We start from the raw sequence: 15,578 nt of genomic DNA, 5'->3' as shown, positions 1-15,578 counted from the left end.
CCGAGTTACAGATGAGGAAGTAGAGGCTCAGAGAGGCAACGTCACTAGGCTGATCTCACACAGCTGCAGAGGGCAGAGCTGGGGTTGAACCCAGGCAGTGTGGCCCTGCAGTTTGCACCCTGAACCACCCCTTGCTGTGGCGGTAGCCCCTCCCCAGGCATCATTCAGGTGTCCTCATCCTGGGCACAGGCTGCAGGGGCTCGAGGGTGGGGGGGGGGTAAGGAAGACACAGATCTGACCTCAGGCAACGCACATAACCTGTCTAAGTCTGTGTCCACCTCCTTCCCCTTGGTCACAGGACCATTTAACTCATAGGTGTATGTGACCATTATTAGTATTATATTGTATACTAGGGCTTCCCAGGTGGCTCATTGGTAAAGAATCTGCCAGCCAACGCAGGAACTGCAGGAGACGTGGGTTCCATCCCTGGCTCGGGAAGATCCCCTGGAGGAGGGCATAGCAACCCACTCCAGTGTTCTTGCCTGGAGAATTCCGTGGGCAGAGGAACCTGGCAGGCTACAGTCCGTGGGGTCGCAAAGAGTCGGACACGACTTAGCAACTTAAACAGCAACGATAATTGTATGTTAATAGACTTCCATGAAATACGTTAATATAAGCAAAGATTTTAAAGCAGAGTTTCTCCCTCTCCTGGGAATTCACCCAAGAGAAACAAAAACTTATGTTCACATCAACATGAGTACTCGAGTGTTTATAGCTGCCCTATTCATAATCTCCCTAAACAGGGAAGAACCCAAATGTCCTTCATCAGGTGAGTGGATAAACAGTGGTACATGCATACCATGAGATACCACTCAGCAATGACGAGAAACAAACCTTTGACACCCACCACACAGATGGGCCTCAAAGGCACTGGGCTAAGTGAAGGAGGCCAGTCTAAGGAGGTCATGATTTGTATATTTCCATCTATACGCTTGTGCTGGGCTGAATGATGGTCCCCAAAGAGGTCCATGTTCCAGTCTCCGGAACTTGCAAGTGTGTTCCATTGCTCCACAAAAGGAAATTTGCAGCTGGGATTATGTTAAGAATTTTTAAAGTGTGTGTGTGTGTGCTTTAAATCTTTTGACTGGGCCACGTGGCACATGGGATCTTAGTTCCCCCACCAAGGACCGAACCCGCATCCCCTGCACTGACATTGTGGAGTCTTAACCACTGGCCTACCAGGGAAGCCCCGTGTTAAGAACTTTGAAATGGGGAGAGAATTTAGTGTGCCCCGAATTACAAGGGTCCTTCTAAGAGGGAGGCAGGCGGGTTAGAATCGGAGACAGAAGATGTAATAACAGAAGCAGAGGTCCAGAGAGGAAAGAGATTGGAGGAGGCTACGCACCCGGCTTTGAAGATGGAGGGAAGGGCCACAAGGAAAGAGACGCAGGTTGCCTCTGGGAACTGGAAAAGGGACAGAAGGAAAGGGAGGAACGCCCCCTGCTGACACTGTGATTTTAGCCCAGACTTCTGACCTTCAGAAATGGACGAGCACAAATTCATATTGCTTCAAGCCACTCAGTTTGTGGCAACAAGAAACGAATGTGTCACTTTGGACAAAAGTCTATGGCGACTTCCCCGGTGGTCCAGTGACTAAGACTCCGCGCTCCCGGTGCAGGGGGGGCCTGGGTTTGATCCTTGGTCGAAACTAGATCCCACATGCTGCAACTAAAGATTCCATGTACTGCAACTAAAAAAAAAAGGAATAGAAAATCTGCAAGCTGCAATGACAATAGAAGATTCTGCATGCCGCAACTAAGACCCAGTGAATCCAAATAAATATTTGTTCAAAGGTATTTGGACAGGGAATAGATGAGTAGCTGTGGGGTGGGAGTTTGGCAGTGGAAGGGAAGAGGGCAGCTAGGGATGGGGGAGGGAGGGATCGCTACAAAGGGGTGATGATGTGGGTTTGTACCCTCATTGTGGTGATGGTTACACAAATCTACATATGAGTTAAAATTCATAGAGCTATACACTCCCCCACACACAAAAGTCAATTTTACTGATTGATTAAAAAAAAACAACAAACCTCATTATATAAATACTTAACTCCCACTAGCCATTATTATAACAAGACATCCTCTTGGCCAGCATCCCTCTTGGCAACATAGGATTTTGCAGCAGCGCAACTCCTGCCTACCCCTGTAGGCCTGCCTTGGGTCTGCTGTGTGACCTGAAGTCACTCTCAAACCCTCTCTGGTCTCACTTGAAGAATGGGCAGGGATGCGGGCAGAGCCCAGGGGCCCCTTTCCCAGGGACCTACCTCCCAGTCTGATATCCAAAGAGCGCTCCCCATGTAGGGAGCTTTAGGCCTTTTGCCTGCGATGAGGCAAAGTCATTCATTCAGCCCACAGGTATGAGTCCCTGGTATGTGCTCGGGGGATACAAAAGTGAGTGCAACTGACAAAAAATGAAAAAAACAAAACAAAAACCCTAGTGCAGTTTACGTTTGAATGAACAATAAAATGAACCCAGTATGTTTTAAATGTAGTGTATGGGATGGTGATGGGGGAAAAAAAAGCCGCTGGGGGGAAGGAGGCATCTGGGGTTGGAAGGGTTTGTAATTTGAGATCGATGGAGTGGGGGGGGGGGGAGGGTGTCTCTCGGAGGAGGTGACTCTTGAGCAGACCTGCAGGAGGCGAGGGGTGAGCCTTGAGTGTGGGTACCAGAGGGAATCCTGGGTGCAAAGGAAGGGGGAGAGGGCAGGCTATTGGGACTCTGGAGGCTGGCGGGAGGGGAACTCTCCCACCCCCTCCGCCCCCGACTCCCGCGCTTCCAAGCACTCGATGCGGCTGCAAGGGGCGTATTTCCGCCTTTCCGCAGCGCGGGGCTGCTGACTCACAGCGGGTGTCTGCGGTCAACTCGCCTGCCTGTCTGGGGAGAGCGGTGCCAAGGCTCCTCCAGTGCGCCTCAGTCCCAGGACAGCCTGCGCAGTGGCAGCCGCCCTCCTTTGCCTGGACTGTTCTCTCTCTTTCCCCTCCCGAAATTCCTCCGCTTGGAGCCCATCTGGGGCACGCGCCCCCGTCTCCTCCGGCCACCTCCACCTCTGTGGGATGACTCACGCCTTGGCCAGAGCTCAGAGAAGCGGGCGCTTCCCCCCTGCTGCTGTGGGCTGCGGCAGGCAGCCTGGGAGATGGGATCAGAGTAACCTCTTTGGGAGATCATTTGGCAACATTTGTCTTACACAAGCCACCTCTCGCTGAAGCCGACCTGGTTGATGTGCTTTTTCACCCCGGTGGCATCCTGTCTCCTTCTTTCACAGCCCTTTTAATACTTAGTCACTATTTTCTTTGTCTAGTACAAGGAAACAGAAATTGTGCGTCTCCCGTGTCCCACCTCCAAGAACCAGCCAGCATCAGGCAGGCGGCACTCCATTATATTTGTTGGAGGCACAAATGAATGTGACTTCCAGAAATTTATGAGATGGGTGCCCTTGAGGAAGTGAAGTGGTGTTGTAGGTACCAAAGTACTAATAGCAATATTGTTTATAAGAGGTATAAACATGTTCTCTGAACAACAAGAGAACAGGTTAAATACATCAGAACTGGGTGAATAAATCACTGGCCGGCAAACGCTGGAATCCTGCCACTGGAAAGGAGGCGTTTATGTTTTGTAGGGATTTGGGCTACACATGTATTTCTCAAAATGGCACCCTTAATAGATTTGTGCAGTGTACTGTATATAAACATCATCTATTTTCTTTCTTTTTTTTTTTTTTTTAATATTTATTTATTTGACTGTGCCGAGTCTCAGCTGTGGCATGTGGGGTCTAGTTCTCCGACCAGGGATCGAACCCTGGGCCCCTTGCACTGGGAGCCCGGAGTCTCAGCCACTGGGCCGCCAGGGAAGTCCCCTAAACATCATCTATTTTCAAAAAGCCCACAAACAAGTATTGAAGTCTATTTCATAATATGCAGCCTGGAATGCTTAAGGTGAAGTGTTTCCACGTCTGCAGTTTACTCCTCGGAAAGGCATCACCAATAAGAATTGCTGGATGGATAGAAGGATGCACAGATTATGAGGAAACAAGTATAATCAAACTGTAGGGGTAGTGGATATAGAGCAGGTGTGCCATGGATGAGTCCTTCAGAGTTTTTCTAAGTCTTGAAATTTTCATAATAAAAGGCTGGAGGAGTAAGGAGATGGCATTTATTTGGGAAGATGTCTGAGATATTGCAGAGAGTAAAAAGACAAGGGGCAGAGCCAGAAAAATAAGTAAGTTTAAAAAATATTTAAAAGTTTAAACATTTTTTAAAATGTTTAAAAATTAAAATGTTTAAAAAATAAGTAAGTGGGACTTTCCAGGTGGTCTGGTGGTTAAGACTCCACTCTTCCATTGCAGGGGGTCATGGGTTCGATCCCTCTTTGGGGAACTAGGATCCAGCAGCCATAAATAAATAAATAAAATTTTAAAATAAACAATAACAAATAAATAAGTAAAGACAAGATACGCACTCAGAAATCTTCTGGCAGTATAGCATTAAAAGTGGTTACTTGGGGGATGGGTCTGAGGCAGCTGTGAGAACTAGAATTTTCCGTTTTATGTCTTTCTGCACATCTTGAATTCTGAGATGTGAGCGTGGCAGGTGTGACTGCCAGGTGCTTGCCCTCTGCCCCATGGCTGGTGGGATCAGCGAGATGTCTCCAGAGACTTGGGAGTCAGGGGTGGAGGATGGCAGAGCCCACACCTGGCATCACGTGACCAGGAGAGCGAGCCTGGGGTGAAATATGAGCTTGAAATGAACTTCAGTGGGTGGGTGGGGACGGGGGAGAGGCCAGGGGGCGGGGAGGGGATAAGTCCCCTAGACTGCCTGGATATAGCACAGGTATCTTTTTCCTTTTTTTTTTTTTTAAAGAAAATCAAATTAGGGAAATAAAATTTTAGATCGTATCTCTGTATCTATTGATCATCTGGGTTTATTAATAAGTTATATGTATTTATTATCCTCTGGGTTTGTTCATAAGTTAATGGCCTCCCCCAATGCTGCCATGCCAGCTTCAGGGGACCCCTATATTACCAGCTTGATGCGAAACCTAACCGTCCTTACAGAAGTACATGCCAGCCGGTTCACGGTGTGGGCACTGAGATTTCTTTTCTGCTGCCCTTTGTCCTTCTTCTAAACAATATCGATATCAGACCTTACACCTTAGTCTGCATCTGGCTGATGTTTTATTAAGGCGGTCATTTCAAATCTGTAGCCCTCTCCTTTTTAAAAACAGCTGCCAGACCATTATTTACAATTGCTGAGGTATAAAGTGTCCATCAACAGATGAATGGATAGAGAAGATGTGATATTTATATATATATGGAATATATATATGGTATTTATATATGGGATATACATATATGGTATTTATATATGGATGAATGGATAGAGAAGATGTGATATATATATGGACTATATATATATGGTATTTATATATGGAATACTACTCGGTCATAAAAAAGAAGGAAAATTTTGCCAAAATGGCAACATGACTGGACCTGGAGGGCATTATGTTGAGTGGGATGAGTCTGACAGAGAAAGACAAATACTGTAGATATCACTTACATGTGGAATCTCAAAAATACAACTAATTAGTGAGTGAAACAGAAAGAGCAGACTCATGGGCACAGATAACAAACTAGCGGTCCGCAGTGGGGAGAGGTGAGAAGGGAGGGGCAACACAGGGGCAGGGAATGTTTTTTAAAGGTTCTTGGTTGAGAGTGACGTGTCTACCCTGCTATGATTACAACAGATAACGAACGAGAACCTGCTGCATAGCGCCGGGGTCGCCACTCAGTGCTCTGTGGTGACCTACATGGGAAGGAAATCCAGAAAAGGGGGGGTGTATGCACACATAGGGCTGACTCACTCTGCTTACAGTAGGAAGTAACACAACACTGCAAAGCAACTGCACTTCAATAAAAAATAAGATAAAATAAAATTTAAAAAAATTATAAAAGAGTTATCAGCCATGAAATCAAAAGATGCTTACTCCGTGGAAGGAAAGTTATGACCAACTAGACAGCATATTAAAAAGCAGAGACATTACTTTGCCAACAAAGGTCTGTCTAGTCAAGGCTATGGTTTTTCCAGTGGTCATGTATGGATGTGAGAGTTGGACTATAAAGAAAGTTGAGTGCTGAAGAATTGATGCTTTTGAACTGTGGTGTTGGAGAAGACTCTTGAGGGTCCCTTGGACTGCAAAGAGATCCAACCAGTCCATCCTAAAGGAGATCAGTCCTGAGTGTTCATTGGAAGGACTGATGTTGAAGCTGGAACTCCAATACTTTGGCCACCTGATGCGAAGAGCTGACTCATTAGAAAAGACCCTGATGCTGGGAAAGATTGAGCGCAGGAGGAGAAGGGGACGACAGAGGATGAGATGGCTGGATGGCATCACCGACTTGATGGATATGGATTTGGGTGAACTCCGGGAGTTGGTGATGGACAGGGGGACCTGGCGTGCTGCAGTTCATGGGATTGCAAGGAGTCGGACATGACTGAGCAATTGAACTGAACTGACTGAACTAAACTGAAAACAGTTATTATGGGATTTTATGAAACTGTATGTGAAAGTTTTGAAAATTATAGAATTTAAAGAATCTTTCATTCAATAAAAAACATTTTTCATAGCTGCAAGACAGACATCCCATTTCCACCTTTTAGACATTATTTTCCTGTTGAGGAAAACTCCTAATTTGGTTTTTCATGTTTTCAATGATTTTAATGATATATGGAAATTACTATCACCTAAAGTTTTGGAATCATTATTTTTCTGCTCATGAAAAATAACATATAGGACATTTGGAAGATACAAAAATAATAGAGAGGAAAATAAATATCAGAGGCAAATCCCCTACTTAGAAACAAATGCCTTTGTTTCTCGAAACCTCTTCATTTTAAGTGAGTTTTGACAAATGCATACTACCTCCAAGTAGTCTAAATCTCTATCACAATGCACTTAAAAAATTTTTTTTGGCCATGCCATGTAGTATAGTGTGTGGGATCTTAGTTCCCTGACCAGAGATTGAACCCACACGCCCTGCATTGGAAGCACAGTCTTAACCACTAGACCACCAGGGAAGTCCAGAATAGTTCATCACCCCAGAAAATTTCCTCTTCCCAGTTAGTCCCCGCCTCGAGGCTACCAGTTTTCTGAGTTTTTCCATCATAAATTGACTCGGCTTGTCTTGGACCTTCTAGAGCCAACAACTTATAGAAAGTACTCTGGCATCTCACTTTTGTTGCAGTTGTTCAGTCGTGTCCAACTCTTTGTGAACCCATGGACTGCAGCACGCCAGGCTTCCCTGTCCTTCACTGTCTCCCGGAGTTTGCTCAAATCCAGGTCCATGGAGTCAGTGATGCTACCTCATCATCTCTTCTTCTGCTGCCTGCCTCTGCTTTTGCCTTCAATCTTTCCCAGCATCAGGGTCTTTTCCAATGATTGGAAGGACTCATGCTGAAGCTGAAACTGTAATACTTTGGCCACCTGATGTGAAAAGCCAACACACTGGCATCCGACTTTGCTTAACATAATACTCTTTGACATGCATCCTTGTATAAACATAAGTGTACATTACATATAGAGTTTGATCCTTTTTATGGCTGAGTAGAATTTGATGGTGTGAATAGATTACAGCATGTTGTCCCCTTCTCCTGTTCATGGCTGTTTCCAGCTTCGGCTAGCGCCCATAAACCCACTGAGACCATCCTTTGCCTTTGTGTGGAACCCGCATTCTCATTTCTCTTGGGCTACTTATTTAGTAGCATCGGAATTGCTAGGGCATCAAACTCTTTGGATTGTAGTAACTACAGGTTTTGAAATCTGATAAGGTCAATTCTTCCTCCTTGTTCCTCTTTTTCTTCCCTTCGCTCTCCTTGCACATTTAATATCTATACATACTTTTCAAGGACTCTTTGATTTATTTCTCTGATGATGGTGATAGAGGACAATCTAGCTCTATCTGTGGATTACTCTCTTCAAAATCTCAGCCTTCTTTGTACTGCATCCTTGGCTCTGTCCTTCGAAGCCCAGCAGATTCTTTGCGGGCTCGTTGACCTGCGCTGCCCCCCTTCCTCTGGGTTCCCACACCAGCACAGCCAGGGTATTCTGCTCCCAGCATCAAGTTCCATTTGTTCCCTACACACTTCATGCTCCACCACACCACTGGAACTCTGCATGTGCTGTGCCTTTAGCCTAAAGGCTAATAATATTTCAGGTATATGGGGTTAAATAAAATATATACTTAAAATTGGGTTTCCCAGGTGGTGCTAGTGGTAAAGAACCCTCCTGCCAGGGCAGGAGACATGAGAGATGCGGGTTTGATCCCTGGGTCGGGAAGATTCCCTGGAGGAAAGCATGGCAACCCACTCCAGTATTCTTGCCTGGAGAATTCCACGGATAGAGGAGCCTGGAAGGCTACAATCCATGGGGTCACAAAGAGCTGGACACAACTGAAGTGACACACACAGCACACACACTTAATTTCATCTGTTTCTTTTACTTTTTTTTTTTTTTTGGTAGGACTAAGAAAAGGTTTACCAAGGGAGCTTGGGTTATGTATCTATGGGCAGTGTTGGTCTGGATGGTGGTCAGACCACAGACTCATTGACCCTATTTGAGTTGGACCAGCCTCACTCCTAAGTTGCTGGCCACAGAGGGGTAGCCCCTCCCTCTAGTTCAAGGCCCCCCTCTGATCTCTTTTTCTAACATGGAGATAAAGAGCAATATCTCTGGAACAAATCCCAGATGTCTGAGTCCTCTCCGGGGCCTCAGTTTTCCCATCTGTAAAGTGGGAACCCTGACACCACCACCCTCACAGGGCTGTTGTGAAAATGGGAAAGGTTCACCCAGACAAAGCTCTGAGCACAAGCCTGGTGCGTGGCCAGTTCTTGGGAAGGTCATAATTATTACCATATTTCACCCTGTCCCCACCCTTTTTGGCACCCAGTCTCCTGGCTCAGAAGTGGTCACGGGAATCCAAGAAGGAGGAAGGAAAACCCCGTGATCCCTGACTCAGCAGAGAACGGCGAGTCTGGCCTGTCCTGAGACATCACCCATTTCATGGATGCGGAACTTCCAGGAAGATCCTGTGTGCCCAGTGGGTTCCATCTGGCGGGTGACAGGGGCCGGATTTGAACTCAGGACTGCCTTCCTGCGGGCTGCGTGACTCCTGACACAGGCATTCTTTCTGCGAGGGCAGAGTCCTCAGGGGCACTGGTCCAGGTACCCCCATGAGTAGTTGGCCACACCTCTGTTAGGCCCTTTGATTCAGACCTCCCAGCGAGACAAGAGCCTGTTGTGGGGGTTTTTTTGGCTGTGCTGGGTCTTAGTTGTGGCACGCAGAAGCTTTAGCTGCAGCATGCAAACTCAGTTGCGGCATGTGGGATCGAGTTCCCTGATCAGGGATCGAACCCAGGCCCCCTGCATTGGGAGTCTTAGTCACTGGACCACCAGGGAAGTCCTCAGGGTCTCCCTTCTTGTCTTGGCGTTTGATGCCACTGATGGTCCACCAGGGCCCACTCTGCCTCCCTCAGAGCCTACCTTTGGCAAACTGGGCTCCTCTGATCTTTCCAAGTGGGGCCTGGATGCTCCCACTTCCTGATCCCTACAAGGACCGCAGCCACAGGTGGGATGCAGGCACGCCTCCCCCTGCCCCCTTCTTGGCCTCTAGAGAGCAAGTGGAGACCGAAATACATCCTTCCCTCCCCTCTCCCAGCCTGTGTCTTTTGCAGTGGGTGGTGGGGAGAAGGGAAGGTAGGAGCTAGGGGCTGTGAGCATCTTTCTCTAGTTCTTCTCAGGGCATCTGATTTATTCATGGAGGTCCAGAATCCCACATCCTCTCTGCCTGCCCAAATTCCACCCAGGCAACAAGTTCAAGGTTTGATTACGTGTTTACTGCCCTAAAAAAAATTTTTTGGGGGGCGGGGCTGCACTGTACAGCATGCGGGATCTTAGTTCCAGAGACCAGGGACTGAACCCTTGCCCCCTGCAGTGGGAGCACAGAGTCTCAACCACTGGATCACCAGGGAAGTTTCCCTGTTTATTGCCTTTAGTTTTAATGGCCCCCTTCCCCTTAGGAAAAGCAGCTTGGTGACTGGCAGGGCTGAAGTCCTAAAATCATCCTAGTAGCTTGGCCCTCCCCAAGGAAGGAGGAGCCGGGGCTGTAAAACCTGGGCTGGTGACCTCAGAGGGTGAGATCTGAAAAGACCTTGCTTGGGGTTCTCTAAGATCAGAGGAAGGAGGGGAGGGGAGGGGTGCAGCAAGCACAGGTCCAAACGCCCAGGAGGCTTCCGGCCTTGACCTTCTTCTTGGGAAAGGGCTGGTCAAGGTGCAGCCCAGGGCACAGCATTTTCCAGGAAATGCAGCAGCGAGTACACTATACCTACTAAGCCTCCGTCTGGGCAGGGCTGACTTGCGGATCCACCTGCTTCCTCATCTTGCTTATTCCCAAATTCCTTTTGAAACTGCCCACTCCTTTCAGGGTGTGACAGAATCAGGCTGTCCTGGTTCACGTCCTGACTACACCTTGCTCGACAGCTGTGTGACCCTGGACAAGTCACTCAACCTCTCTGGGCCTCAGTGACCTTCATCATAAATAGAATGATCATAGTTAATCATTCACATGGCTTAATCTCAACCGATTGTTGGGGATTAAATGAGATAATGGGTGGAAGATACTCAACAAAGTGATATTAAAAAGATTCTCTAGGGATTACCATCCTCTGGGCTTGTCTCTGCTTCATCTCTGCCTCCTGAAACTTAGCATAACTGCCTGGGTTTTGCTTACCTCTTGCTTCTAACTTCTTCCTCTTAAAATTTTAGTTTTGCACTTATGAGCCCTTTCTAGTCCGCTGGATACCTACAAGTCTCCGTGGAAAACATATAACATTTCTAAACCATAATTTGTAATGTGCATGTATGTGGTACTCAGTCTCTGAGACCCCATGACTATAGCCCACCAGGCTCCTCTGTCCATGGGATTCTCCAGGCAAGAATACTGGAGTGGGTTGCCGTTTCCTTCTCCAGGGGATCTTCCTGACCCAGGGATCGAACCTGGGTCTCCTGCATTGCAGGTGGACTCTTTATCATCTGAGCCACTGGAACATTCCAAGCAGTTTGCCTCTGGGCTCCTCCCTGTACCATTGGCCTCCCCCTTCAACCATCCTAAATTAAATCCTTACCAGTCTTTTTTTAAAAAATCAGATTAAAAAAAAATTCTGTGTGTTTTTGTTTGTTTGTTTGGGTTTTTGGTCGCACTGTGCAGCATGTGAAATCTTAGCTCCTCAATCAGGGATGGAACCCAAATCCCTTGACTTAGAAGCAAGGAACCTTAACCAGTGAACAGCCAGGGAAGTCTCAGTGAATGGTTATGCCTGTATTCAAAAATTGATACCTGGTGTAGCTTTCCTGGCTTGGGAGAGCGGGAAACTTAAAAATGGAAGTGGGCTGTAATCAGTTCCTGGGAGTCGCTTTTAGCCCTTGACCTTGAAAGTCATTCATGTCTTTCAACCTCCAACAGCCACGGTCCTTTTTCTCCAGTCTCCTCCCCTGCATGCCCCGCCCCCACCTGTCTTCCAACCCTGAGTCATCCTGCCAGCACCAGCTCCAAGCTTGCCTCCTCTCTCCTCCATTCATTTGTTGACATCATTCTCAGAGCCTTCGCAGGCCCCCCCGCCCCAGCAGAGGACGGCAGAGGTGGTCCCAACTCTGTCCCTGTCTCTGGACGGGTCCACCTTTGAGTACCATGGCAAGTGTTTGAAATCAGAAGTATGATCAGGAAACCTACCTATGGGGGCCAAGAGTCTTATATTGGGTGAGGACTTTGCCAGGTGGAGTGAGGTCATTCCAGGAGCAAAGGCCTGAAGGTGTGAGATCTGGATCAGACAGAATGTGGAAGCTGTCAGGTGAGGCCCAGGTAGCTAGGAAGGTGGAGGATGGAGCTGGGGGAGAGGTGTGTGCAGAGAGGCACTCTCACAGAAGGAGCATGGGCAGCGGCGGGACCCCAACCTCACTCCCCCATTTTAAGCCAGAGCAGCTGCATTTTGATCTCTATTACATATTTTGGCTTGGACATAAGATTTCTCCTGGACAAAGGAATCTGTGTCTCATAAAGCTTTTGGAAACCATTGCTGTGGGTGTGAGGGATTCAAGAAAGGCACTTGAGCTGGGGCTATGGTCAGCGGGTAGGTGTAGAGATCTCTAGGAATCTCTGCAGAGGAAACCATATATGCAAAGGCACTGGGGCAGGGAAGAGTGAGGTGTAAGCAGGGAATTCGAAATGCTGGGGTAGACGGAGTGCAAGTGAGGGTGGGGACTGACCTGGAGAGGCCAGGGTGCCGGGCCCTGGGGGGCCTTGGGATTGGGAAGAGTGGAGGGGCAGCTCTGGGAAAGACTAGAAGGCAGGGAGGCCGGGGTGAGCTTGAGGGGCAGATGAGGTCAGAGCTGGGGCCATGCAAATGGAGAGAGTCAGGGAACGGGAGAGCAGGGCTGGGGAGTGACAGGATGTGGGAGGGAGAGGAAGGAAAGAAGGAGGATGGCGGGGCGTGGTGTCTGGCCTGGGGACTGATAGGGGCCAACCCTGAGAAGACAGCCTGGGAGGCAGGTAGTTGTGGGGGAGCCACTGAGTTCCCACCCAACGCTGGGGATGTCGTGTGTCTGAGGGGTCTGCAGCGGGAGGTCCAAAAAGGATGGTGAGGGCCCTCATGAGAAGCATTCTTCTGGTCCAGGGAATTCCAGAAGCTCGTGGAAAAGAAGATTTTCAATCCTAAGGCCACTTCCCAAGGAGTTGCAGAATTCAGGTCTGTAAGTGCGTCATAGGTGAGGGTTATGTACCCCCATTTCACAGATGAGGAAACTGAGGCTGGGAGAGGACAAATGACTAGGTCAAGTTCACTCACTGAGAAAAGGCTGCAGAAAACTGGCTGCGTGGGAGCAAAGCAGAGGGGGGTTGCCAGGGCCTGATGGGAGGAAAGTCTTCCAGATATGAGAACCCAGAAGCAGAACCTATTTATCTCAAGAAGGAGAAACTGCAGAACCCAGGGAACCTGGAGAAATGAATGCAGAAGAGAGAATGCTGGAGGTTTCCTCAAACAGAGCTGGACACTGCCCGGCGGCCACTCTCAGTTCGACAGGTCCAGAGATGTCATGAGGCTTGTCCATGTCACACAGATATCGGGACTCAACTACTCCAGCCTCTGGAGTTTGGGGGAAACGGGGGCACAAGGATGAGGGAGGGGAGGGGAAGAACCTGAAACAGTACAGCCAGGGGTGGCTGGAGGGGCTCCGGAGGCCAGGAGAGATTTGCCTGGCAGAGTGCAAGATACCGAGGGGTGGGATCATCTAAACAGCTCGCTGTGTGATCTTGGGCAGGCTGCCTGCCCTCTGTGAGCCTCACTTTCTCTCTGATAAATGGAGCTGTGGGGGTATCACGAGGCCCTTGAGGAGAGGGTTAGATGGATGGGATTCAGTTCGTTTCTGGCCGCGTAATAATCATGGTCCCATTACTTTCCCTCTCAGCCTCAGTCTCCCCATCTGGAAAGTGGAGGACTATAAAAAGTGTCTGAGTCATGCCTGGGAACACAGGAGTCAGGCTTCCAAAGTGCTGAGAGCTCTGACCTAAGCACCCCCAGGAGGAGTCAGAGGCCCCTCCTCTGGGCCCCCGAGTCCCTCAGGACACAGCCTCGGACTCGGGGACTCAGCTGTATCTGTATCCAAGCCCGGCTCACCCCTAATCTCCTATCCTCCCCCAAACAGAGCAGAGCCCCCTGGAGGGAAAGCACCCCCACGTGAAGGGCTTCTAGGGGGGAGATGTCTGGGAGGAAAGCGGGGACAACAGGCCCTCCTGTTTCCCTGGCAACGACGGCGCACCCAGCCCCTGCTCTCCTCCGGTCCTACATTTGACACACAGCGAACCTGAGGCCCCGAGGGGGACAGGACACCGCAAGCATCTCAACAGGTGGCTCAGCACCACCTGGGTCCTCGAACCCCCTCGCAGGAGGGACCTGCACCCCAGGGCGGTCACGCCAGCCCCAGCCCAGCCGGTTCGGAGGCTCTGGGAGCCCTGGGCCTCCTCTGCAGAGGCCCCTGGCTCTTCCCCGCAGGCCACCTCCTCCAGGGGGCTCCCCACGCACTGCCCGCGGGTCTGGGCCTCACCTGATCGCCAAGATGTTTTTCTCATTGGGTTCCCACTCGGCCTGGTTCCCGGGCTCGGCAGGCTCACCCATGGCAGGCGGGCGAGGCTGGGGAGAGGAGGACGCGCTGGGAGCAGACGGCACGGGGACCAGGTGTGTGCACCGGTGGCGTCTGCCACCCGGGGACCGCCAGGTGCCTACCTCCACGCCCAAGGGGAGGGGCCGCATCCAGCCGGTTCTCCCAGCTGCTACCCACGCCTCCAACAGCGGGGAGAGGCCAGGAGGGAGCCACCCTTCTGAGGGTGGAGAGGAGGGGTGACAGGCACCTCCTGGGCACCGTGCCAGTGGATGGGGACAGAGTCCGGGGGGGTCACAGACAATGCTACACCGGAACCCTCTGTGCCGGTGGCTCGGGGCACTCCTATGACCCTACGAAACCTCAGCTTGCTCATCTGATCAAGGAGCTAGCCCCATCTCAGAGAGTTCATTCATTCCTTCATGCTTTTATTCATTCAAGAAATATTTATTGAGCGCCTCCTGTCTGCCAGGCGCTGTTGGAAGGGTTGGGACGCTGCTGGGAACCAGACAGACAGAAACTGCCCGCGCAGGCTGACATCTGCAAGGGGCACGGATAGAAACAGGCTGAGATGGGACCAGGGCCGCAGGGGCACCGACGGGAGAGAGAGGCCACCGAGACAGGGTCAGAGATGACAAGAAACACGGAGAGACCGAGGGGGAGAGGCAGAGACACACGCAGAGAGACAGAGGCGGGAGAAGCCGAGGGGACCCGAGAAACACGGAGGCTCGGAGATAGTGGGAGACACAAAGAGATACCGAGATGCAACAGATGACGGCCAGAGCTGGCTGGTGGGGGGAGCTGAAGCTCAGAGCTCCCGGTCTGACTCTCAGCTCCAACACCTCCCAGCTCATCAGCCCCCTGGGCGTCAGTGCCCACCCCCACGCGCCCCCACCCACCGCCGCCCTGTAAGTGATATCCACGTCATCAGGCTGTTGTGAGGATCTCATGAGACATTTCTCAAATGCTTCTTAAAGTGTCTGACACACAGGAGGCTCCGCAAAGCCCACGTTCCCCCTTCCGCTGTCTCCCTCCCAAACCCAGCTCCTCCCCACCCACTGGTCTCCTGACCCCTCAGAGACTTGGTGTCTGACTGAGATGCCCAGTCTCCTCACCAGAAATGACTTCCTTTTTAAAAAAAAAAAATCATCTGAGCCACTAAGTCCAGAAAGAAAATAGGGATCCTCAGGACCCTCCTTCAACACGCAGAGACAAACACCATGAACGTTTTTGCAGTATCGTTCTAGAAATTTCTTCTCATCTGTCTAGTATGAGCCAGAGAAATTTTGGTTGGATGAGTAAATACAAAAATACTATCATTTAAAACTCGATTGGGAATTCCCTGGCCTTCCAGTGGTTAAGACTTCGCCTTTCAATGCAGG

The 15,578-nt window shown here is 49.9% G+C and overlaps 1 protein-coding gene across 1 annotated transcript in view; it reads right to left on the bottom strand.

The window, feature by feature from the left end:
* Window positions 1–14,363, bottom strand: part of SULT2B1 (sulfotransferase family 2B member 1) — a 36,886-nt gene extending 22,523 nt beyond the window's left edge. The window contains exon 1 of the mRNA XM_043437886.1: window positions 14,143–14,363. Coding sequence (XP_043293821.1) covers window positions 14,143–14,348 — 206 coding nt within the window. The 5' untranslated portion in view covers window positions 14,349–14,363. The remainder of the gene's footprint in view (window positions 1–14,142) is intronic.
* Window positions 14,364–15,578: the final 1,215 nt, after the last annotated feature.

This window comes from Cervus canadensis, chromosome 18 (genome assembly GCF_019320065.1).
Source record: "Cervus canadensis isolate Bull #8, Minnesota chromosome 18, ASM1932006v1, whole genome shotgun sequence".
Classification (NCBI taxonomy): domain Eukaryota; kingdom Metazoa; phylum Chordata; class Mammalia; order Artiodactyla; family Cervidae; genus Cervus; species Cervus canadensis.
The sequence above is the reverse complement of the archived record's forward strand: the minus strand, read 5'-3'. Positions and strand labels throughout refer to the sequence as shown.